The sequence below is a fragment of the Hyperolius riggenbachi genome, chromosome 2 (assembly GCF_040937935.1).
Source record: "Hyperolius riggenbachi isolate aHypRig1 chromosome 2, aHypRig1.pri, whole genome shotgun sequence".
In the NCBI taxonomy this organism is placed as follows: domain Eukaryota; kingdom Metazoa; phylum Chordata; class Amphibia; order Anura; family Hyperoliidae; genus Hyperolius; species Hyperolius riggenbachi.
In genome coordinates this window covers 534,706,548-534,733,738 of record NC_090647.1, presented here as the reverse complement: position 1 = coordinate 534,733,738, position 27,191 = coordinate 534,706,548, and the positions used below count along the sequence as shown (strand labels likewise).

Genomic DNA, 27,191 nt, shown 5'->3' with positions numbered 1-27,191 from the left:
CAACAAACTTCAGAGCCTCGTCGTGCGTGCCGTCCCAGACGACCAACAGGTCATCTATGTATCTGCCATACCACACAATATGACTCGAAAAAATGTTAGAATCGCTGAACAAGTGGAGTTCCTCCCACCAGCCCATATATAATTGGAGCATTTTGTCCCCCAGTTTGTTTTCCACCAGCACACAACGACCGTGTTGGCTAACTACCCTAGGTTCATATAGATGCAATTTTTCTACCTGCCATTATTGTAGGGTTCATAATACCACTCGATCTGTTATTTCCCTTTCTAACGGGAAAACTTTCCCTATCAAACAATACATAAATTGTCATACTAAGTCCGTTGTCTATCTTATTTCATGTTCTTTATGTCAGGTACAATATGTGGGGTGTACTACTCGACACCTCAGACAACGGATAGGTGAACACTATAGGGGAGCTGGCTGGCTCATTGTGGAGATATCCAATGTGGCCAAGCATTTTAGGTCGGTCCATTCAGGTGATATGTCCTCTTTTTCATTTCAAGGTATAGAGCGTGTCCAAAGACCCCAGAGAGGAGGGGACGTTTACAAACGTCTCCTCACTCGAGAAGCATATTGGATTTTCCAGCTAGGGACACGCTCACCAAGAGGCCTTAACGCCAGATGGGACCTACACTCAGTCACCTAATAAATATACTGTTCTTGTTTTTGTTTTGTTTTGCCTTAATCAATTGGTTTGCTTTATACAATACTGTATTGTATTTATTGCTGCGTATCTTTGTAACGTATTTAATCATAAGCATTTATACTTTTGTATATGTTTTTATCCTGATTACATTGTTTGGGATATTGCCCAATCTTTTAGGATACACTTTTCTGTGAAGGTGGAGCTTTGAGCATGTGTTGCCGGGTGTGGTTCCACTCTTTTTAAAGGACCACCCTTGCTCACTTGCACCTATGCTATGATTAAGGACGTGCAACGTCCGAAACATGTCAGCATGTGGTGTTGGATTTTAGCCCTTATGTGTTGATTTAAATAAAGCCGTTTGACTCTACCGACATCGTGCGGAACTCACTTTCTACAGCCTTGGTAAGAGTACTTGTAGAAGGTACAGACCGGAACAAAGAACATCTATCAGGCCCTAGGCAATGTAATTGTGGGTACATGTAAGAGTGATTTGCAGGTACTCTGCAGGGGAATAAGGGGATTCTTCCTCTATTACACATTGTTCATGTACAATCTGAACCAGGTTTATGGGTGATAGACAACACCTCTGTGTTCAATGTGCACAACATTCTCAGTGGATTCCCTGCAGCTCTGTGGGGAGTGCATATGTAGGGTATAGTATTACTGTGTAACAAAGCAAACCTGAGACAGATGAAATTAAAGTTTTATACATACCTGGGGCTTCCTCCAGCCCCCTTCAGGCTAATCAGTCCCTTGCTGTCCTCCTCCACTACCTGGATCTTCTGCTAGGAGTCCAGGTACTTGAGCCAGTCTGGCATAGTGCGCATGCACACACTCCGCCGCCGGGAGCGTACTACACGTGCGCATTACTATTGCGCAGGTGTAGAATGTTCCTGGCTGTAGGAGCGGCATGTGGCCGGACAGCGCTGACTGGCTGAATTACCGGGACTCCTAGCAGAAGATCCAGGTGGTGGAGGTGGACAGCGAGGGACTGATTAGCCTGAAGGGGGCTGGAGGAAGCCCCAGGTATGTATAAAACTTTTCTTTTCATCCTTCTCAGGTACCATTTCATTCGTAGTCACCAAACCAAATTTTAACAACATATCAAATTATTTGATTTCATGAGCAAAGAGAGTGCATACATTTGCATAAATCAGAATCAACGCAGAATTATTTCCATCTCATTGACCATCTCTATTTGTGACACGGCTACACATCAGGCTTTTTACTTACAGCATAGATGTTATTTAGTATGTATAAAAGATTCCTGTGTACACATCATATATACTGTACAGTCACAATCAGATGTGTATATCTGACTTTAAAAATACGGGGACTGCCTTATTGAGGCAGCACAAGTACCGTATTTCGCGCCGTATAAGACGCTCTGGAATATAAGACGCACCCAGGTTTAAAGGGCAAAAACCAGGGAAAAAAAAAATACTAAACCTGGTGTGTCCATATCCAGGAGCGTCTTATACATGTCCTTCTGTGTGTCCTCATGTGCCCCCCCCCATGTGTCCTCCTGTGCCCCCATGTGTCCTGTGTGCCCTAATGTGCCCCCATATGTGTGCTCCTGTGCCGCCCATATGTCCTCCTGTGCCCCCCATATTTCCTCATTTGCCCCCCCATATGTCCTCTTTTCCCCCCAGCCTTCCTCCCTCCCGCCTGCGTCTCCTGCCCCCCCCCGGATGGAAGTGTCAATAGCGGCGGCAACTTACCTTTGGCAGGCTCCCACACTGATCCTAGTTCATTGCGCTGCCCCCGCTAGCCTCCTCTGCCTCCCCCTGCTTATCTGCCCCCCCCCCCCCGGTTGTAGGAATAAGTATCGGTAGCTTACCTCCACAGTGCGCCCGCGATGACTGCAGACATCCGTCTTCCAGGCACTTCTCGCTCTAGTGACCGGCTTGAACTGATGACGCGCAGTTCAAAGCCGGTCACTAGAGCGAGAAGTGCCTGGAAGACGGATGTCTGCAGTCATCGCGGGCGCACAGCTGAGGTAAGCTACCGATACTTATTCCTACACCCGGGGGGGGGGCCAGATAAGCAGGGGGAGGCAGAGGAGGCTAGCGGGGGCAGCGCAATGATCTAGGATCAGCACGGGAGCCTGCCAAAGGTAAGTTGCCGCCGCTATTGACACTCCACAAGGGGGGCCAGGAGACTCGGGCAGGCACGGGGAAGGCAGGCAGGGAATCCCCAACATGGCGGCGGGTCGGCGGTTCGTATCGGCGGGCGTTATTAAGTTGGGGATTCCCTGCCTTTGCCGTATAAGACGCAGGGACTTTTTCTCCCCATTTTTGGGGGAGAAAAAGTGTGTCTTATACGGCGACAAATACGGTAACTAATTTTGATTGGTTTATTTCATTTTTGTGGACTAAGCACAGCTATTACTGTATGTATAAATTATTTATGATGACTATTATCTGAGAAATAGAACATTTTATCATATTTTCTATTTTAATTACAGTTTAAATTCTTTAGGAGTCGGAGTCTGAGCATTTTTTTCCGACTCCAGGCACCCAAAATTGCCCCGACTCAGACTCCACGACTCCACAGCCCTGATTTTTTCTATGGGTTTTTTTTCCTCACTTTTTTCACGTGCACTCGCGGGAGCGTGCACGTGCACAGTAGCACTGTTTGACTTATAAAAACGTCCTGGAGCCGTTGAGAGGCTCTAGCAGGACGTTTTTATAAGTCAGCTTGTCATTAAGTGGTTAAAGCGGATCTGTATCAACAAAAAACTCCCCTGGGGGGTACTCACCTCTGGATCCTATCGAGGCTTCCCCCGCCCTCCTGTGTCCCACAGCGGCAGCGATAGAGCTCCCCGAACAGCGGGGATGTAAATATTTACCTTCCTGTCTCCAGTGTAGGCGCAGTAGCGGCACTCAGCTCGGAAATAGCCGATCCCAGTCGGGTCCGCTCTACTGCGCAGACGCAAGCCTCATGCGCAGTATAGCGGACCTGACTGAGATCAGCTATTTCTGCCTATTTCCGAGCTGAGAGCCGCAACAGCGCCCCCTCTGTAGACGGAAAGGTAAATATTGCACAGCCTGGCAAACTGTCGGCTGTGTATTCAGTGGGCTGCAACAAGACCGCCGTGGGACGGAGGAGGACGGGAGAAGCCTCGATAGGATCCAGAGGCTTCCCCCTCGTGAGGCGAGTACCCCCCAGGGGCATTTTTTCCAATACAGAGTCTCTTTAATGCTGGTTGCTTTGGGCAGTAGTGCTGCACATAGCTTTTTTTTTTTTTTTTTTACACTTAGAATTTTTTATATTGGATCCAATACAGAGGATTGTGTTAATGATTTGTGTGCAGATTCATAATTGCTGGATGAGCCTGACTCTTCCTTACCGTTCCTAGCTAGTCAGGCTCATCCTTACCGCTAGGAACTAAAATCTAGAAACTAACTAAACAAACTAAATCTAGACAAAACGGAATTTATGATCTTCCCACCCCGGCCATTCACGAACCTCCCAGATGTGCATGTCACTGTTAACCACACTACCATTCGCCCTACCTCTCAAGCCCGTTGTCTGGGTGTCACCCTGGACTCCACACTCTCCTTCACTTCCCACATCCAAATCCTCACAAAGTCCTGCAACTTCCACCTTCGTAACATCTGTAAGATTCGCCCTTTCCTGACCTCTGCCACCACCAAACTCCTCATCCATGCCCTCATAATTTCCCGCCTTGACTACTGCAATGCCCTTGTCACACGAGCCCCACTGGCCGTGAACACGCAAAACCGTCCGATCCGATTCTAGCACACAGATTGAGAGCTATGGACGCAATCTGCGTAGAATTGGCGGAGTTTGAGCGTCACGACGCAGTAGGGAGCCTGTGAGGTTACGAAAATACACTTTTACTCCAACCCAGGGGTAGATTTGCCACCATCTCTGTTTTCTATCAGCCCAGAGATAACTGCTAACTGGCTATAGACCTGTGAAACAAACAACCGGTTAAAACTGTGCAATTCCTATCTATCTATCAAAACAGTAGCGTCCCTTCGGAAGTTTAGGTCTCGTCTGTGTATACTGAATAGAAGGTTTTACTGAGAGGTAAAGACCTTTTAAAAAGCCTTTATTTGTTACAATATAAATAATTAATATATACAGACAATCGTGAACAATTAAACGATGAGAGACAGTGATAACACAGTACATAAAAGAAAAAGGGATAAAAAGAACGAATACTTATGATTCTGTGGAAAGTCCGTTCGGGAAAAGACAAAGTTCCTTTGTTGCAGTTAGTTCGCAATATGGCCGAACCACATGGCCGTTGCTCCGCCTGCAAGATGGCCACTGCTATTTCCCCAAGCAGTGGCAGTCTTTTCGGTATGATGGAAAGTGGGGGAATTGGCTGGGGGTCCTCATGCAATCAGTTTTGAGCACTGACATTTCTGGGCGGAGTCTCAAGCTCAGCCCAGGGGCGTGTCAGGCAGTGAGTTCTCAGGGGAGGAACTCCCAGCCATCCACAAAATATGTCCAATTTCATACCCCGCCGGGGTTTTGTCGCACATGCAAACCGATTTCATATTCAGATTGGGCTGAGAATACACGTTCATAGGACATCAAACTTGCAATATTTGGGGCGCACGGGGACCCCATTATTCATATCTCAGCCCCTGCTCGGGTTACCTGGCTATGTCTAGTATCACCATATTCTACAGAATTAGGGAAACAAAATTATGTAATTTTCATATTCCTCCCATGGATGGTATTTGCAAAATGTGACAAAGTTATCAACACCATGCATTCCATACTCAGTTTAGTCGGTGCCGTCATGACTGGGAGGAATGTAGGTGTCAATAGACCTCATGCTGTGCTAGCTTCCCCTGTTGAATAGACTCTGTTGGTATTTCAGCTCTGCCCAATTAGCACATTAGTGTCACCAGAGCTTTTCCGGGAGCCTTAACAGGATTTCTTGCTAAACCAGGTTGCTTTAGCCATATGCTAACGCAGGCCCATTCAGCCCTCATGGCAAAAGGGGGGGGGGGGGGGAAGGCAGGAAGGAAAAACTTCTATTTTAAAAATAAAGAATGTCAGTTTTCCGATCACGGTTGCGATCGGACAATCGGCCGCGAATCCTCGGACGACTGGGCGTCGCCCGGCGTCACAGCCCTGCTGTCTGGTCTCCCTATGACCCGAACAGCACCACTGCAGTCCATCATGAATGCCGCAGCCAGAATTATCCACTGCTCCCATCGCTCCACCACGGCGGATCCGCTCCTAGAATCCCTCCACTGGCTTCCTATCCAGTCCAGAATCAAATTCAAGATACTGTGTCTGACCTACAAATCTGTCCACAAAACCTGTCCAACCTACATTTCCGATCTTACTCAGAGGTACACACCTAGCCGCTCACTCCGCTCTTCCAATGAACTTCGCCTAACCGCCCCCCGCATCACCCAGTCCCATGCACGCCTCCAGGACTTCTCAAGAGCTGCTCCAACACTATGGAACTCCCTACCTCCACCCATTAGGGCAGCCCCCTCCTTCAACATCTTCAAGAAAGCCCTCAAAACTCACCTTTTCACTCTGGCCTACTACCCCTCACAAGTGCTCTAAACCTACAGCTGAACTCTGGTCCCCTACCGTTCGTGTCCTTACCTCTCCCTCTAGATTGTAAGCCTTTGGGCAGGGTCCTCCTCCTTTTGTGTCCTACCTGATCTTGCACCTCCATTACTGTGAACCCATGCTATGCATCTGAGTGAACCTAACTTGCCTAACCTCCATGCTCCATCCAGTGACTGACTAAGCATTACCTTGTACTCCTACTGTGCTGTGTGATCTGGTTTTCTATTATTCCTGTATTGTCATATTGCTGTATGTCACCCCTAAATATTGTCTGTAACCTAAATTAATGTTCAGCGCTGCGTAATATGTTGGCGCTTTATAAATACAATAAATAATAATAATAATAATAGGAAGGTCAAATGCAGCAACCCACATATCAATAATGTTAAGCAATGGTAGAGAAGTAGCTAAAACCGGGCCGAAAAGTAGTCTACCACCTATAAGGGGTGACGGCCCATCATCCCTTGCGGGGTGCGATGGAGAAGACCCGTGCTCGTTTAGACTCTATGCCCTGGGGCTGCCCGTATCCGGAACCAGTGACGGGATCAATAGAACCCAGACAACCAGAAATATTATGCTGCAGAATTAACAGTTATTGGCTGCATTTCTGCAGAATGTAAAACTGGCACTTCATTTCCTGTAATAAAATGATATGAAAATGCAGACATATGTTACCTCTCCACTGCTAGTATTTCCACTCCTGACGCGCTGCTGTTTCCGTACTTAAATGTGATCAGCTCTGGATGTTTCTTCTTGGATGTGATCTTCACGACGGAGCTGAGAGCTTGCCGGGACTGGATGTAGGCAAAGCCCTTCTTAGACTGGATCTCCCGCAAGCAGTACATGTGGGTTGCTGTGACCAGGAGGTGGCTTCAGGAAGGGTAGAAAAATATATATTAAAATACTGAGCAAAATAACAATAAACACTATTATGTATTTATAAAGCACTGACCTCCTCTGCATCACTTTGCAGAGTACATAGACATGTCACTGACTGTCCTCAGAGGAGCTCACAATCTAATCCTACCATAGTCATAGTATAATATCCTACCATAATATTATTATGTATTTATACAGCGCTGACATCTTCTGCAGCACATTACAGAGTACATAGTCATGTCACTGACTGTCCTCAGAGGAGCTCACAATCTAATCCTACCATAGTCATAGTATAATATCCTACCATAATATTATTATGTATTTATACAGCGCTGACATCTTCTGCAGCACTTTACAGAACACATAGTCATGTCACTGACTGTTCTCAGAGGAGCTCACAATCTAATCCTACCACAGTCATGGTCTAATGTCCTACCATATTATTAATATTATGTATTTATATAGTTCAGACATCTTCCATAGCGCTTTACATAGTCATGTCAGTGACTGTCCTCAGGAGCTCACAATCTACCCCCCACCAGTCATAGTATAATATCCTACCATAATATATATATATAAAAAAATAACTATGTAACTATGTATTTATACAGAACTTACATCTTCTGCAGCACTTTACAGAATAAGCTCACAATCTAATCCTACAATAGTCATAGTCTAATGTCCTACCATATTATCATCATTATGTATTTATATAGCACTGACATCTTCTGCAGCACATTACAGAATACATAGTCATGTCACTGACTGTCCTCAGAGGAGCTCACAATCTAATCCTACCATAGTCATAGTATAATATCCTACCACAATATTATTAGGTATTTATCATATATAGTTCAGACATCTTCCACAGTGCTTTACAGAGTACATAGTCATGTCACTAACTCTCTCCAGAGGAGCTTACAATCTAACCCCCTACCATAGTATATAGTCTCTACTATATTATTATGTATTTATAAAGCACTGGCATCTTCGGCAGCACTTTACAGCGTACATAGCCATGTCCCTGACTGTCCTCAGAGGAGCTCACAATCTAATCCACAGGTGTGAAACACAAGGCCCGCAGGCAAAATGTGGCCCTCTGCGCCATTTTATGTGGCCCTCCATAGCTTCACGGTATTTTACCGCATGTGATAAAAGCAGTTTGCTATTCTGGTAGATTCTAGTCAATTTACTGCATGCGGTAAATTAGGTCATAACGTGCCATATTCTGCTATATTTTACTGAAAAATGGAATTCTCACGAGAAATAGGGGGCATGTTAGCACATAATTTACCGATCAGTTTAAGACCTGCCTGTACCTGGCGCTAAAGTCAATCTGTACGCATTCCGCAGTTTTTAGTGGAGTTCCTGTTCAGGTAGCGTAATACAAAAGCATAGTAGAAATAAAACTCCAAAAATTAACTGGATTTTTTGTTTTATAGGGGATGTGGATAAATATACTTTGCATAGGTCGTTACATAATCAAATACACCTCCCCCCCCAAAATAAATAAAAAAAAGCACCTTCCAAAGACAATCCTAACTTATGGAAGACAATTAAAGACTGTTAGTTACAGCATGCTTGCCTCTGAAATACCACACTTTTTTTTACTGCATTTTCGGAAATGCCGAAAAATCTTTCAGGATTGCCCCCAAAATCAGAAGATACGGATTGCGGTATTTTACCAACAAAAAGATATTTACCGCCCATAGCTAGCAGAATTGAGGCCATGGTGTCAGAAGACAAGCACCAGGGCATTGTTACTCACCTTGGAAACATGTGACCGTTTTCTTTCACTTCATGACACGGGAAGTGGTGTTTGATGTCGGGCTTGTTTATCCACGTCGGGATGTTAACAATCTCTTTTCGGTCGTCATCAGACATAGAAGAGCTGTCAATCTCGTCTAGAGAAAGTGGGGGGGGGGGGGGGGGGAGAGATAAGGGAAAGGTAACACTTCCAATCATCAATGTACAGTCAGGTAAGAAGGTTATTACAATGGCTATTAAAAGAGGAAACAGCAGTATTAAAGCAGACTTGAACTCACAACGTCCTCTCTGCTTTAAAAAGATAAGCAACAGCATAATATGACAGCTGATACAAATGCTAAAATACGTTTGCACTGTTTCTAATTCCTGATTCATGGAAGCAGACATATTATCAATATCCTGTGCTTTCAAATGAGCTTATCTGCCATCTCTGCCATGGCAGTCATGTGACACAGGGGTGAGATCAAATAACTTGTGATTAGACTCAAATGAGGGGGAATTCAACAGGACGAACTCTCTAAATACATACAGGGTGCATTTATCTTGGTTTCCTTCTGTCCTGTGCAACAAGTTCAGGTCCACTTTAAGACCTTCAGTGATTAGGTGTTGGAGGTTTCATAATTAACCTGGACAGGAGACTTCAGATGGTTGTCAGCTGTGCACGGCAGTATTCGCTAACCACCAGCATATAACCAAGGGGATTGGTTTGCCAGAGCATGTTTGTATAGGGCTTGTCTCCAGTTGAGAAGGGGGGGGGGGGGGGAGGATGTAGGCTAATAGTAGGGAGGTGTGGCTTCAGCAGAAGAGTGGTCCCACCCCTTCACCTGCAACTGAGGCCACTCAGGGGGCTATGCTCCAGCTGAGAAAGGAGAGGGCAGAAGGGGTGTTAGGTGCTGTTACTAGGGAGGTGTGGCTTAAGCAGAGGAGCAGTTACACCTGCTACTACCACCACTGCAAAGGGCTGGGGTCCAGCTGAAAAATATAAGAAGAATGCATTCTCCAGAGACATCTGTCTTCTGCTATGGTTAATACCTGTGTCATACTCTTCTTCATCTCCGATACTGAATACAGGCTTCACCCCTCGGTACGGCTTCCCTACCCGGTCGCTGCTGCTGACGTGCCTGTGAAATACAGAGGGGGGTGGTTTTGGAAGAAGCATATAAATGACAATGCACTTATAACATTTGTGTGGAAAATGCATGCAGCAGAAGACGCTAAGCTAGTAGTTAAACAGTGAGTAGAGCTGGGCATTAAGCATTAAGAAGCCATAGACCTGCTGGAGAAACCATGCTAACACACCACACACATCATCTGGAAATTCTTTATTTTTATTTATTTAGTATTTCTATAGCGCTGACATATTACGCAGCGATGTACAGAGTATATTGTCTTGTCACTAACTGTCCCTCTGAGGGGCTCACAATCTAATCCCTACCATCGTCCTATGTCTATGTATGTATCATGTACTGTATGTATAACAGTCTAGGGCCAATTTAGGGGGAAGCCAAGTAAAGTTATCTGTATGTTTTTGGGATGTGGGAGGCAACCGGAGTGCCTGTAGGAAACCCACACAGACACGGGGAGAGCACACATACTCCTTGCAGATGTTGACCTGGCTGGCATTCAAACCGGGAACCCAGCTCTGCAAGGCGAGAGCGCTATCCGCTACGCCACCGTGCTTCACAATCAGTCTTGTAGTAACAAACCCAAATTGTGTATCGGAATGAAAGATATGGTTCATATTTAACGCTAGTGTTGGTGCTCAAATTCGGAACATAGTCAGAATTCACACAAACACCACACTTCTACACCATTCAGCACTGAACCTGCGCACAGAGTCAGAGGGCGTTTACTTACTTGTGCTTCAAGGTGCGTCTCATATGACTGATACTTCCTCCTTTAGGCTTTGGAAGGAGGAAGTAAGATGGGAGGTACTGGTTTGAGGCATTAGATTAGCAGAAATACACTGATAAGTGGATATGGTGTGCTACATTAGGCCTGAACGATTCTAGGAAAAAATTGAATTGAGCGATTTCTGTCTGAAATTGCGATTTCGATTCGATTCACGATTTCCTTCAAATCAAGCTTTGTTCCCCCTCTTTGCCTGTTTTTTCTCCCTTTGGCTCTTTATGCCTCCTCTGGGTCTCTGTGCCCACTGTTTCTCTCTCTGTCTCTCCTGTGTCTGTCTCTGTGCCTCCTCTGTCCCACAAGCTGCATCAGTTCTGGGCAAAGCTTCCAGCACGAGTCCAGCGATCCCAGTCTATCCACTTCGCCTCCTGCAGGCTTTAATGCACTGAATACTTCCTGTATGTCATGTAACATACAGGAACCTGGAGTTTTCCCAAGCACAAGAGCCGGCAGACGGCGATAGAGGTCGGAAAGCGTTTCGACTCATGCGGAAGGTATGTCTAACCCTGCGGGCCTCACACACCAGGACTTTGGGCAAGTTTGAAGCCACTTCTTCAAACTTCCCCCATGTGGAAAGACGTGATCGCGATAATTGTCGATTTGACGATTCCGAAATTGTGATCTTGGTGATCGCGATTTCAATTTAAATTCGATTTATCTTTCAAGCCTATGCTACATCCTTAAAGCGTGAGGTGAAAGCTCTGACCACATCATATTCAACAGAAAATCAATATTAAGCTGACAGTTCAAATCCAATCTTTTCCAACAACACACTGAGTTTTCACACAACACTCACTGAGAGGAAATACAGGTTAGTTGCATAAACGTTCCATCGCAGGAACACACATCTACTGGAAAAACACAGGAAATGGAGCCAGTATGCGTCACAGCACTGAGAACGTCACACTCGGAGGGTGGAAGATGTTATGGGCAGAAAGCAGGTTAGTTCCACATGAAGGACAGCACTGGTGGTTTGTGTTAGGACAGAAGAGGTGGAGGTGTCCCTCTAGCTTTCAGTCATGGAGGATGAAACATCAGTGATGCTGACCAGTCACAAAGGATGAAAATAAGTCTACAAGCAATCAAGAAATCTCTGAAATCTCGAGTAAATATTGTTTCCCTTAGCTTTGGATGGGTTTGGGTAATAAAGTGACGATATTCGCCAGGAGACAAGGGTCAGCATGACTGATGTTCACACACAGCGAGGCGTTGTGCTCAGAACAGAGGAGGTGGTGGTGGAATCACAGCTCACTACATCTTACCGCTCCAAACTCGCCCTCTCAGGCCAGGGAAGATTAAAAGCGATTCTAAAATCATATCGAGGCACGGGATACAAACCGAAAAAGGGGTTACGTCACTGAGAGTCATGTGACACACACAAGATGTTGACATTTCAGAAAGATCACAAACCAGAGAAAAAGAACAGTAAAGACCTTTGTAGTGCAGATGACCATGAAAGTGGATTTTTACTTACCTGGGACTTCTTCCAGCCTCCTGTAGTCTTTCAGGTCCTTTGGGTCCCCTCAGTTCTGCTACTGCCCACTCTGAAAGATCTGCGACTAGAGCTCTACCATGCATATGTGGCGCTGTCCGTGGACCGCTTTGATTGCACTTCTGACTCTGGGAGTGTTTTGTGCATGCGTAGTAAAATCCTTTTAAGAACCGCGTAAACGCAGAACCCTACTGGTGGAAGGAGCGTGACGAGGAGGCACGCGTGTGTATGACTGCGCATGCGCAGTGGCTGTGACTAGAGCTCTAGTCACAGATCTTTCAGAGTTGGTAGAGGTACAACTGATGGGACCTGGAGAACACTGAGGGGCCTGAAAGACTACAGGGAACTGGAAGAAGCTGAGGTAAGTAAAAATCCACTTTTTGGAGGCCAATTAAGGTGTGCTTTATGCTAGGTACAAAACATGCAATTTTCTGAAAGATTTAATGTCAGATCGATTATTTCCAACATGTTCGATCTTATTTTCCAATCGATTTTCCATTCACTTCAATGGAAAATTGATTGGAAAATCGATCAGAAATTGGAAATAATCGATCTGACAGCATATCTGTCAGAAAATTGCATCGTGTGTACCTAGCATTAAACTTCGGCATAACTGAATTTAAAAATTCATAAAAATTAATATATAAGCACCCATTAGGTTTCAAAAACTCTTCATGATAAACAATTAGTAGTTATAGCATAAACAGTATATAAACTTTTGGAAAAATAGATTTGAACTGTTGTACTGTTGTACTGTAGTTGGAGCTCAGGTGTCCTGTGCTGCTTTTACATTTTAAGCCTCCAAAGTTGCTCTGTCTCGCTCTAAGATTGGTGGCCTCAATGGCCAATAAAAAACCTCAGGAGTTCAATGCACTTTACTTTCACTTCAGCTATTAGTTTCTCTCCAACTAAAGTCACAATCTGCCATTTAATTGAAGGTAACCTTCGGTTATTGTATTTTCTCTATCATGGACTCATCCCTCAGTTCTGCAAAAGGTTTGCTTTATTTCAGAACATCTCTCAAAGGTACATCAATAGAAAGGAAGGCATTTCAGGAAAAAAAAAAGCAACTCAAAGTGTCCTTAAATTTTCTGGTTCTAAAGTGCCTCTTTCGTGTTCAACTCTCCATGTCTTGCTTGTGAGTGCTGAACCTTCAAGGCCAGTCACAGCTCTAGACAAGGACCATCTTGGCCCAAGCAGGTGCTACAAGATGGCTAATGGGCCCAAGTAAGTGAGCTGAAAGTTATGTGTGGCCTACTAACCACTCATTATAAAATCCTCAAACGCAGCTCCATCTCATGAGGGAAGCACTTCAAAACACGCTATCTCGGCCAAACAGTAAACGTAAAAAGAGCAATCACCGAAGACAACATATCAATCAAATGAACGAACCAACCTTTCTACTGGAGTCGACGTGTTCTCAATGAAGCTTATGACTTTTTCCTTCACATTCACCGATTTGGTCTTTAGTGCCACTGTCATTTTATTAACTAAGGACTTCATACCTCTCCCATCAGCCACTCCATTAGGAGAGTCCTCCTGTAAGGAATAAGTTAAGGCAACCTAGATTAGTCAGGGGAAAAAAAGCCTTAGAGGGGATCTAATTAACATGTATAAATACATCAGAGGGCAATATAAACGCTTGGCAGATGACCTTTTTGTCCCAAGTCTTTTACAAAGGACTAGGGGACATGATCTGCGCATGGAGGAATAAAGTTTAAGCCATTTATTTAGGAAAGGGTTCTTTATATTAAATGAATAGTATCAAACTTCATCAATTTCTGGCAGTAGCATAAATCAAAATTCAATCAACAGTCTGATGGAACACAGCATATCTTTTTGCTGTGCAGTGTCTTATTTTATTTATTTTACCTTATAGATTGCGTCCCCTGAGAAACTGACGGCGACGGGGAATGGGGCAGCTCATTATATGAGAGGGGATTCCTCTGACAGTGTAGCAGTGCCTATCCTACTTTCCCCACATCATAGCGCATTATTCAGCGCATGACCTGCCTAAGTAGCCTGCTATGAGGAGCGAGAGACAAGACAACCTCTCTCGCTCCTACTCTGCCCAGCCAATCTGCCCCAGGAGGCTTCTGTGTGTCGGGCTCGGGCTGCCGCATCGTCATTGCTGTTTGCTACGGAACGGCAAACACATTAGCTGGAGGAGGGCGTGTCATTGCTCCTGAAAGCATTGGAAGCAGGAGCGGAAGGGGAGGAAGGCTCATGACACGCCCTCCTCCAGCTAATGTGTTTGCCGTTCCATAGCAAACAGCAATGACGATGCGGCGGCGGCAGCAGCCCGAGCCCAACACACAAAAGCCTCCTGGGGCAGATTGGCTGGGCAGAGTAGGAGCGAGAGAGGTTGTCTTGTCTCTCGCTCCTCATAGCAGGCTACTTAGGCGGGTCATGCGCTGAATAATGCGCTATGATGTGGGGAAAGTAGGATAGGCACTGCTACACTGTCAGAGGAATCCCCTCTCATATAATGAGCTGCCCCATTCCCCGTCGCCGTCAGTTTCTCAGGGGACGCAATCTATAAGGTAAAATAAATAAAATAAGACACTGCACAGCAAAAAGATATGCTGTGTTCCATCAGACTGTTGATTGAATTTTGATTTATGCTACTGCCAGAAATTGATGAAGTTTGATACTATTCCTTTAAGATGGGGCTTAAGGCAGCCATACACTGGTCGATTGCCACCAGATCGACCAGCAGATAGATCCCTCTGTGATCGAATCTGATCAAAGAGGGATCTATTGGTTGCCTGCACTGCAAACAGATATTGAATCGATTTCACTATGAAATCGATTCATAATCTGTGGAGCTGCCGCTGTGCCCCCCCCCCCCCCCCCCCACTATACATTACCTGATCCGGCCGCCGCGAGTCCCCTGGTCTCCGCTGTCTTCTCCGCTCTGGGCTTCAGCTTCACTTTACTTCCTGTCGGGGGAAGTTTAAACAGTAGAGGGCGCTCTACTGTTTAAACTTCCCCCGACAGGAAGTAAGTGAAGCCAGCCAGAGCCCAGCATGGAGAAGAGACAGCGGGGACATTCGTCGGTCGTTGGACATTTGAACGCCGCTATTGACGCACTCCCGACCCGCCGGCGATCGAGCAAAATTTTCCGTGCAGACAGATTGAACGGTCAGCGTTTGCGCATCGATTTCACAGCAGATTCGATCACAGTGATCAAATCTGCTGTCTATTGGCAAGAAACTGAGTAAGTGTATGGGAACCTTTAAATGCTTTCCTTGCATTGAAAGACATCCATGGCTATAATTACTAGGTAATGCCCGGTGGTGTTGATCCAGGGATTTTATCTGATTGTCATCTGGAGTCAGGAAGGAATTTTTTTCCTATTTGGGGATAATTGGACCATGCCTTGTAAGGGTTTTTTTGCCTTCCTCTGGATCAACAGGGATATGTGCGGGAGCAGGCTGGTGTTGTACTTTATTATCTGGTTGAACTCGATGGAAAAACTTTTTCAACCCAAATAACTATGTATGTAACTATAAATATTCTATACTTTAAATGAAAACGATAACAATTAATCCCAAAAAAAGTATTAAATAGGAAGGTAAATTTGCCTGAATGCAGTTGCCTAGTTTCATCTACTGAGGTCTGAAGATGATATGCATGCTACTGTCACAAGCCCCCAACATTCACAAGAGCTGGCCCATGTACGAAAGCAGGGAGTACTTAGTCCTGAAATTATTGAGGATTTCATTATAATGTAAGCATGAACCCAGAGCGGTCACTTGTCGGTACGGACAGGATTAGGTGAGGCTGCATTTTTTATTGTCTTGCACAAAAGATTTATCTAAATAGCTTACATCTGCATAGGTGCCGAAAGTGGATCGTGAGCCAGACGTGCTGACGATCCAGTGTCCATACCCTGCGTCCGGTCCATCCACATTTATGTCCGCCAAGTGTTGCTGCAGCACTGTAGAAAAGAGGAAAAGAAGTTATAAGTAGGGTTGTGCTCTCGAGTCCCTAAGGACTCAAATTTGTGATTAAAATGAGGCTTAATTGCCTCAGGTGTGCGGCTGGGAGAGAGGGGGTTACTTACCCATAAGTCCGCTGTCTTCTATGCGTTACAAACGTCTTGCACTCGTCCTATTGGACGCGTTGCAAGACTCACTACCGCGCACTTCTTCCTTCAAGCCAGAAGGAGGAAGTGCGTGAAATGCCCGGGTCGAGACTGGATAAGATTATAATGTAACCCTCATTGATAAGAAATTACAGCCAAAAAACTCTTTCCTAGCAGAAAATTGCTTCTGCGAGCGGGAAAAAGATAAAAGGTCAATAGATCATAGATTTTAGCTCCGGGCATACTTCCATGAATGTGTCATGAGCAGAGACAACAAAACAGTAAAAACATAAAAAGGAGATTTAAATATAAAATAAAACTGTGGGATATCTTCTTTTCCTGGTCTGTAAATTCGTTGAACTTAGGCCTGTTTTTGCAGTTACCTTCCTCAGTATATTTGAAAATGACTTGGCTCCTCTAAAATGTCCTGTTTTAAGGTCATACTGTTGGTTGGAAATGTACCAATAAATATAACTGTTTATTTTTGTTGCCCACACTTTCCACATATGAAGCCCTGGGTCAGAGACTGGATAGTCTTATTATTCACTGAAAAAGATCTGAGCTAAGTTACTTAAAAAAAGAGATTTTGTAATGGGTTATTCTATGCTGCATATGCAGTATTTCAGCTTGCCTTCACTACACTGTTAGGAACGGTTATCGCTGAATAAAGATTATACAAAAGGAAAAAAAATATCCAGTATACCAAAATGAGGAACCCAAAGTCATTCTCATGTACACCGAGGAAGGCAAAATGCATAGACAACGCAAGCTTCCACTTCCTGTGACCTATACAGACATTTCAAATATACACCAAAAATCTTACAGGCCTCCAAAAATGAAAAGTATTATTCAACAGTGTGATAGCAGTTTATGAAATCTTTTTTGGGGAGGGCCAAATTTGTCATGCATTATGATATTGAGGGAGACATCTGTCACAGATTTAAAATGTTATCTTTTGTAAGCACACATATCATTTAAAATGTAACTGCACTACGCAAAGGGTCAAAATAAAACGAGGGAGTCAAGTGTACAGAGGCAGGAGTACGGGATGGAAACATTCTGAAAGGAGATTTAGTACATTCATAATACACATTCATAAAGCTCTACTTTAAAGTGTACCAGAGCTGAACGATAACAAAAAGCTGCTGGAGAGATCCGTAGAGGGCGCACTTCTTGTGCATAGACTGGAGCTGACTGACGGCAGTGACGGGACCCGGTATCGGAGCTGCAGACAGCGGAGGACGGTGACATGGAAGCGATCCGAGCGGATGGGGCTTGGGGAAGCCCCAGGTGTGTATAAATCTTTTATTTATTATTCAGCTCTGAGTCCCTTTAAGAATTGATTTAAAATTCGCAGAGGAAAAGTTAATTATAATTCTTAACAACCCCATAGCGTGCATCACAGGATACGGTTTTCAAGTAGTGGGGGCCACTCACCCATAAATCCGCCTTTTGCAATACTAATATATTCCTTGTTTTTCTGTAAAAAAAAAAAATAAATAAAAAATAGTAAGTATAATCACATTAACGTCAGAAAATTATATACACACACATACAGGTACATACACATATAGTATATACACACATATACATACGCACATACATACACATATAGTATATACACACATAAACATATACACATACATACACATATAGTATATACACACATATACATATACACACACACACAGGTAAAATATATAACAATTTAGAAACCATTGTATGAAAGGGTTTGAGCACCCCTGCCTAATTTATTTAAAGGGGCACAACAGCGAAACTTAGGTTACTGGGATTACACCAGTAGCATGATTCAAATAGGAAAAGCAACACATATTGGGCAGTGTTTTTGTTTACAAATGTCTGCTGGATAGAATAATTTATAGCACAGATCCGGCGTCAGTAATGCAAGCAAAGTCCTCCTCTTTTCAGTTAGACTGTGATAACAGCTGCTATCTCTCTCTCTGCTGTGAGGACAAAGCCCGTTCTCCTAATGCAGCCTGTGTGTTGCTCTTCCTATTAGAATGGTACTAGGGCATTCCCAGTAGCCTTAACTTTTGCTTTAGTGCCCCTTTAATTTTGTAAATGAAAAGTAAGCAAACAATCTCCCTCGGTGCATACGGTATGCATCTATACACAACCTCTTAGCCTATCACATTGTTAGTGGGTGTGTTATAAATAATTACAGTTGGCGCTGTCTAGTTTTTTCTTGTCTACCAGTAGTAAAGATGATGACCAGCAGGCTCATTGTGGATCCAACAACATGAACAAATTATATAGCGAATATCAACCACATCTTGATTTCTCTTCTATTTTTTTAAATTCTCACTTTGAAACGTATTTTTATTCTTTTCCTCCAACTACTAGCTAAACTTCAAGAGTTTCATTTTTAATATAAAGAAAACCTGAGGTGGCTTAAAAAAAACAAAAACCATACTACCAGGTTCACGCAGCCTCCCGGATCCATCTGCACCGATCCATGCCGCTCTCGGTGGCTCCGTTTATCCTTTGCCGCCAGTGTAACCTTTGATCACCGGCAGAAGAAAACAAAGATGGCCACGACCCGGAAGTACTTCCTGGGTCACGTCTTACACGGTCCTTGGAGGAAGCTGGCAGAGACGGGGACCAAGGTGACGTAGGCGGGGGAGCCAGGCACTGGAGGAGGCAGGGAGAAAATGATCCATTGCCTGCAGGTAAGGCTAGCGACAATCAGCTTGTCGCTAGTTTTTTTGGGGGGATAGCAGAGGCCAAGGGGGACCAGCAGTGGCACCAGAAGGACAAAGAGGCATGTCAGGGGGCAGAGAACATGCCTCTGCGTCCTATATTGGCCATGAAATCCGCCTCAGGAACTCTTTTTAAGATTTACTTCCCATGTACCCTCAGCCAGACCCAGCGGTGCAGAAAATCCAATGTAATATGCAGGCTGCCCCAAGAAAGAGTATGAAGTGTTCCTACCTGTAGGAAGTGGGCCAGCACCATATTCATGTACATATCCTCCTCTTCCCTTCCGCTGCCCATAAAGCACAGGTGCTCTCCTCCAGCCACCGAGCCCGACTCAATGGATTGTTTCTGAGCCTCCAGCAAAGACTTCACAGACAAGGCAAACTCAGCCGGGTTCTGCAGCATCTGCAATACACAAGACAATCAGTCACATGATGCTCCATTAAAGAGCAACTCCAGTGAAAATAATGTAATAAAGTGATTCATTTTTACAATAATTATGTATAAATGATTTAGTCAGTGTTTGCCCATTGTAAAATCTTTTAAATCCCCGATTTACATTCTGCCATTTTTCACATGGTGACATTTTTACTGCTGGCAGGTGATGTAGCTGCTGATTGCATTTTTGGCAGTTGGAAACAGCTGTAAACAGCTATTTCCCACAATGCAGCAAGGTTCACAGACAGGAAACTGCCAGGACAATAATCCTCACATTCTCCTGTGGGAGGGGCTTCACCACAATATCAGCCATACAGCACCCCCTGATGGTCTGTTTGTGAAAAGGAATAGATTTCTTATGTAAAAGGGGGTATCAGCTACTGATTGGGATGAAGTTCAATTCTTGGTCACTTCTTTCTCTTTAAGGCTGGGTTCACACATAAAAGTGTCCAGTCCTGTCAGTTTTGTATCAGTATTCTATGGCTGTGTTCACATATAAAAGGTGTCCAGTTCCAATCCTCTCAGGAAAACTGATGCAAAATGGACAGGTCAGGACCGAAAATGTGCAGACTTATGTGTGAGCCAAGCCTAACCAAATAACGAATGGAAAAAGATCATTTTCATTAAAGCAGGTCTGAACTCAGAACTTCTGCATTCATGGAAGCAGACATAGGGTTAACATTCTGTGTTTTCAAATTAACTGCTATGCTGAGGCAGCCAGCTGACACATCTAAGAGATCAAATTACAACTTGTGATTAGTCACACATGAGGGGAAATTACAAAGGCTAAACTCTCTAAATACATACAGGGTGCATTTCTCTCTGCTTTTCTTCTGTCCTGTGCAAGAGTTCAGGTCCACTTTTATGCAAAGAACTTTAAAGAGAACCTGAACTGAAAATAAAAAGTCAAAATAACCATAAACACGTCATACTTACCTCCCGTGTAGTCTACTCGTCAATCTCTCTCTCCTCCGCTGCGTCCCATATGTCCACTGTGATCAATGGATTTCTTCGTCCTCCATTTAAAAAATGGCTATTACCCCCTAACAGCTTTCTGGTCAGCACACTGTTAAACTGTAATATCACCCACGTGAGCCATAGGCAAACATGGACATTACTTTGCACATTCAGTTGTAACTGACAGCTGCAGATGTATAACTGACAGCAACTGGTATATTTCAGTTCTGACAAAAATCTTGTCAGAACTGGGAGGGATCACTGTAAGGGCCCTTCTCCACTATGAAATGCGACCGCGATCGCGATTCTGATCGCGATCGCAATCGCGTTTCAATTTCCACCATGCGATTGCGATTGAGCTACTATACTCATTATAGTACAGCTCAATCGCATACAAAACGCGGCAGGATGACGATTGCGCTTTGACCAAAATCGCATCGCACTAATGGAAATTGCTGCTGCAGTTACCATTAGTTTAATGTACCTTGCGATTTGCGATCAGAATCAAATCGCAAATCGCAGGCTAGTGGAAAAAGGCCCTAAGAAGAAAATGGTGAGCTTCTGAGAGGAACTGACGGTGAGGTTAGTATGTAATATTCATTTGCAGCTACGTCATGTTTATTTAAATAATTTTCCTCGCTTCAAGTTCCCTTTAACATTTAAGTGAGTAATCCTCTTTAGATGTAATATATAGACAGATGACAAACAGTCAATGATTCTGCAGGTGTTCGTCTTTGAAAGTGAACCAGAGACGAAGCACCCTCATGTATTTTACCTTATATATCAGTGGGAACATTAACACCTACCCTGCTCTCTGTTTCATTCTTCACTGCTCAGCCTGCTTGTTTTCAGCCCTGATAAAAATCCTCACCTGAGCATTCAGACTGGCTTTGCTCAGGAATCATTATAGCAGAGTCTGTTTTCTCTGGTGTCTTTTCAAGCCCAAGCCTGCCCCCTTGTTGCTCTGCTATAATGACTCAGCTATGATTCCTGAGCAAAGCCAGACTGAACGCTCAGTCTGGGATTTTATCAGGGTTGGAAACAAGCAGGCTGAGCAGTGAAGAATGAAGCAGAGAGCAGGGTAGGTGTTTTCTCGAATGTTCCCACTGATATATATGGTAACATACATGAGGGTGCTTCGCCTCTGGTTCACTTTGAAAGGCACCATCCTGTAAGGAACAACTGTATTAGGCTTTATGAGGAACTTGACATTTTTAACAACTGTATTATTGAGGCAACAAGGACCAGCTTGGTTTGAGTCTTCCTCAGGCCTTGAAAACTGTGAAAATCAGGTAATGAACCGGATATGCCCAACAAAACAGCTCCATGAAAGCCTGACACAAGTTCAAGCTCCTAATAACGCCTAAATACTGGCTCTTTCCAGGATGGTGCCTTTCAAAGAGGAATCCTTGCATAATCATTGATTAATCTATCTACACATTAGGCCTGGAACCCACTAAAAAGCACAAAGCGATATCGCTAGCGATTTGTTATAGCGTTTTATAAAACAATAGACTAGTTGCGCTGGGTATAACTAATCAGTATTTTGGATCCTCAATAATTTTAGATGCCTATTCATAGACTTGGTACTTAAAAGTATATGGTTTTATTTTTATAAAACATGTATCAAACAATTGTATTCATAAAATATACACATAAAATTGTATTACATCAGACAATATCGGTACCCATCTAATCAATAAGATTGCTTTCACATAAAACATTCATCCATTCAAACACACTCAGACCTTCCAATGTGTAAAAAAAGAAGAGGATGTGTGAAATGGATAGGTATGGGGTTATTTGGGATAAGTACGCCAAGAGGGGGAGGGGTTTTGGCGCATACAACTTCTTGAGTACTAATATATTGTGCAATAGATATGGATGGTGACCACTGACTATATGATGGAAATTCAGTAGATTGGGGAGTATCAGTATCCGTTGCACAATGTTCCTCTTCGATGATTTTACCGTTCCCCTTGTAATTAGTCCTATTGGGTAGTAGAGGTGCTGATTCACTAGTCAGCACCGTGGCATACTGTTTTTTCCCCGTACTAGCGCTGTCCAATAGGTATTTCAGGAGCGGTAATCCGTTTAGATGTAGTTTTATATATACTCACGCTCCCCTGCGATAGTGATGGAAGGACCGTGGAAAGATAGGGGGGGGGGGGGGGGTGTAGGGATAAGGGTCACCAATAGAGATGGATAGAGATATGTAAAAATGTGTAAAGATGTGTAAAAATGTGTAAAAAGCATACGGACACAAAAAGTAGTTATGCCCGTATATACACATGGAAGATCTGTCACATTGGATTGGTCTGTTACAATGAACACACTCATAAGAAGCCAAATATCTCAAATTCAACATTTATTCCTTTAGGCGCCAAGGTATCCAAGGTGAAAATCCAAAAGCTTTCTCTATTGGACATCTTGGCAATATAGTCACCTCCCCTACGGTCTTTACTCACAATTTCCAAGCCTATAAATTTAGTTTCCCATACACTGCAGTCATGTTTATCTCTGTAATGTTTGGATAGGGGGTGTCCCTCCCACCCTTTCTTCATGTTGTTAATATGTTCCCCTATTCTCTCCTTCAGTGGTCTTTTAGTTCGACCTATATAATATTTTTTGCATGGGCACATAATGCAGTAAATCACCCCCTTGGTGCTACAAGTAATAAGTTCTTTGATTTTCATAGTGCCATTGCTCATGGCAATTTCAGTGATCTTATTGTAGCCTCTGGTGTTTCTGCAGTTGTTGCATCTCCCACATCTCACAAAGCCTTCTCCAAGCTTAGCGATATTTGTGTCACCTCCATTTGTTGCTGTGGCTATCTTCAGGCCTATTGTACTTGTTTTCCTAAATAGAAAGGTTGGTACTTCTGGGATAATGGTATTTAATATTTTGTCTCTCTTGAGGATATTCCAGTGTTTTCTTATAATATTCTGTAATCTTTTGTTGTGTGAATGGAACCCTAAGCTAATACGCATTTGGTGTTCTTCCGTCTGTTCTCTAGGCTTCTTTTTAAGTAACTGTTCCCTATCCATAGTCTCCATTGATCGCATGGCTTTCCTCACGTTATTCTCCTGGTAACCTTTCTCTAAGAATTTGTCAGTGAGTGCAACAGCCTCTTGTTTGAACTGATCATCATCCGTGCAGTTCCTCCTTATTCTAGCCATTTGGCCCTTGGGGATATTCACCAACCAGGGGGGGAAATGGCAACTTGTCATCAGTATGTATCCGTTGACATCTGTTGGTTTGGTGTAGGTTTTTGTTTCCCCCAAAAAACCCACGGAATGATGGCAGCAGTAGGAACAAATGAGGATATATGGTCATTTAGATCAAATAGAGAAACCAGAATCAAGACCTTTTTTACAAACAACCAGCAAACAGAAGTCAATGGTATCTATCTGGATAATATGATCAATGATGTCAGACACCTTGAGAAACTTCTTACTAAAGAAACAAAAAACATATGGGAAGTAGCGACTTTGGACCAATATCTCCTAGGTTGTCTTAAATACCATTATCCCAGAAGTACCAACCTTTCTATTTAGGAAAACAAGTACAATAGGCCTGAAGATAGCCACAGCAACAAATGGAGGTGACACAAATATCGCTAAGCTTGGAGAAGGCTTTGTGAGATGTGGGAGATGCAACAACTGCAGAAACACCAGAGGCTACAATAAGATCACTGAAATTGCCATGAGCAATGGCACCATGAAAATCAAAGAACTTATTACTTGTAGCACCAAGGGGGTGATTTACTGCATTATGTGCCCATGCAAAAAATATTATATAGGTCGAACTAAAAGACCACTGAAGGAGAGAATAGGGGAACATATTAACAACATGAAGAAAGGTTGGGAGGGACACCCCCTATCCAAACATTACAGAGATAAACATGACTGCAGTGTATGGGAAACTAAATTTATAGGCTTGGAAATTGTGAGTAAAGACCGTAGGGGAGGTGACTATATTGCCAAGATGTCCAATAGAGAAAGCTTTTGGATTTTCACCTTGGATACCTTGGCGCCTAAAGGATTAAATGTTGAATTTGAGATATTTGGCTTCTTATGAGTGTGTTCATTGTAACAGACCAATCCAATGTGACAGATCTTCCATGTGTATATACGGGCATAACTACTTTTTGTGTCCGTATGCTTTTTCACACATTTTTACATATCTCTATCCATCTCTATTGGTGACCCTTATCCCTACACCCCCCCCCCCCCCCCTATCTTTCCACGGTCCTTCCATCACTATTGCACTTTTAAAGCCTTTTGTTTTGTACACATGTGTGTATACGATCACTTTTGTACACATGTGTGTATCGATCACTTTTCAGCATGGCTTCTCCAGTTCCTCTCCACTGATATACCCTCTATCATCATTGGAGATTTTAATATACCCATCGATACTAATTGCCCTACTGCCACCAAACTGCTCTCTCTCACCTCGTTTGACCTCGCCCAATGGTCCTCCACTTCCACCCACAAAGACGGCCACACTCTTGACCTTGTCTTTACCCGCCTCTGTTCTATTTCAAGCTTTCATAACACTCCGCTTCCCCTCTCAGACCACAACCTTCTTACCTTCTCAATCAATTCTTCTCTACTGTCAACTCCTCCAACACTACACCATACAGTCACGCGCAGGAATTACCGTAACCTGGATGTGAATTCCCTGACTGAGGCCTTGCAACCTCTAAGTACCCTGTCTTCCTACACTGACCCTGAGGCAGCATCCAGTTACTTATTTAATGTAGTCTCCTCTGCCATGAATTCAGCCGTTCCACTCACCACCACCCGCCCCCGCCAAACTAACAGGCAGCCCTGGCTCACTGAACAATTCAAACAGCTGAAAAGGCACTCCAGGATGGCAGAAAGATGCTGGAGAAAAAGCACTGCTGTAGAAGACTTCAATCACTATAAACAAACTTTGCAGGAGCTCAGGGATACCCTCACCTCTGCTAAGCAGTCTTATTTCTCCTCGCTCATTTCCTTACAGTCCCACAACCCAAAACAATTGTTCAACACCTTTAACTCCCTACTTCGTCCCCCTACCACATGTCTGTCAGCCGACAACTTTGCATCATACTTTACAAGCAAGATTGATGCAATACGCAATAGCTTCAACACGCAACCATTTTTACCAGCACAGCCGTCACCTATAAATTCCTTCTGTCCGCCTGCACCCTCACCCACCACTAACTGCCTTCCCCCCACTCCACAAGACCAGTCTCCCACTCTAACATCTTTCACCACACTAACTGAACAGTGTCTTTCCTCACTAATCTCCAAAGCGCATCTCACTACCTGTGCCCTGGACCCCATTCCCTCTCATCTAATCCCCCAGCTTTCCTCCTCCTTTAATCCCGCTCTAACAACTCTATTCAACCTGTCTATCTCCACTGGCACTTTTCCTTCCTTATTCAAACAAGCTATCATCACACCACTAATCAAAAAACCCTCTCTTGATCCAACTTCTCTATCCAACTACCGTCCTGTCTCGCTCCTCCCCTTTGCTTCTAAACTGCTGGAACGTCACATCCATTCAGAATTGTCTGCCTTTCTCTCTACCAACTCCTTACTTGACCCCTTTCAATCTGGATTCCGCACACACCATTCCACTGAAACTGTCCTCACGAAAGTTGCTAATGACCTACTGGTAGCTAAATCCAAAGGCCAGTTCTCCATTCTAATACTCCTTGACCTTTCCTCTGCCTTTGACACGGTTGATCATGCTCTGCTTCTACAGACACTGTCATCTTTAGGAATCAAGGGACAAGCACATTCCTGGATCTCCTCTTATCTCTCTGGACGCTCTTACACTGTCTCCTTCTCTAACACCAAGTCCTCTCCACACCCACTGTCTGTTGGTGTACCTCAAGGCTCTGTTCTTGGGCCACTTCTTTTCTCAATCTACACCCGTGGCCTGGGACAACTAATTAACTCTTTTGGCTTCCAGTATCACCTCTATGCGGATGACACCCAAATCTATCTCTCAGCTCCTGACCTGTCCTCACTACTATCCAGAGTCCCCGACTGTCTACGTGCCGTTTCTGCATTCATGTCCTCCCGCTTCCTCAAACTCAACATGACTAAAACGGAAATTGTGATTTTTCCACCATTGCTAACTACACCCCCACCAATTGCAACCATAACGGTAGACAACACCCCAATAACCTCAACCACTAAGGCCCGCTGCTTGGGGGTTATACTTGACTCAGAGCTCTCCTTTAAACCTCACATTGCCTCATTATCCACCACCTGCTATTTCCAGCTCAAAAATATATTCCGTATCCGTCCCTTCCTCACACAAGAGGCCACCAAAATGCTTGTTCATGCCTTAATCATCTCCCGCCTAGACTACTGTAACACCCTGCTTTGTGGCCTACCAAAAAACAGGCTAGCTCCTCTCCAATCCCTTCTAAATTCAGCGGCCCGCCTCATTCACCTTTCCACACGCTCTTCCGATGCAGCCCCACTGTGCCATTCTCTCCACTGGTTACCCATCACCCAGAGGATCCAGTTCAAACTCCTGACTCTAACATACAAAGCCCTCCACGAGTTGTCTCCTCCATACATCTCCTCACTCATCTCAAGATATTGTCCCTCCCGCAACCTTCGCTCCTCCCAAGAAATTCTCCTGGCATCTAAGCTGATCACCTCCTCTCATGCTCGCATCCAGGACTTTA

The 27,191-nt window shown here is 44.1% G+C and overlaps 1 protein-coding gene across 3 annotated transcripts in view; it reads right to left on the bottom strand.

Annotated features, from left to right (window-relative positions):
- The window catches only part of TBC1D23 (TBC1 domain family member 23), a 119,189-nt gene that overhangs the window by 5,984 nt on the left and 86,014 nt on the right, over positions 1-27,191 (bottom strand). For 2 of the 3 annotated variants that reach the window (XM_068270690.1, XM_068270688.1), the window contains exons 11-18: positions 19,331-19,501; positions 17,816-17,858; positions 16,122-16,231; positions 13,685-13,827; positions 12,059-12,103; positions 9,921-10,009; positions 8,890-9,025; positions 6,918-7,112 (exon numbers count right to left, since the gene is read on the bottom strand). In XM_068270690.1, the coding sequence (XP_068126791.1) occupies positions 6,918-7,112; positions 8,890-9,025; positions 9,921-10,009; positions 12,059-12,103; positions 13,685-13,827; positions 16,122-16,231; positions 17,816-17,858; positions 19,331-19,501 (932 nt within the window). The remainder of the gene's footprint in view (positions 1-6,917; positions 7,113-8,889; positions 9,026-9,920; positions 10,010-12,058; positions 12,104-13,684; positions 13,828-16,121; positions 16,232-17,815; positions 17,859-19,330; positions 19,502-27,191) is intronic. The other variant, XM_068270689.1, reaches the window with a different exon arrangement.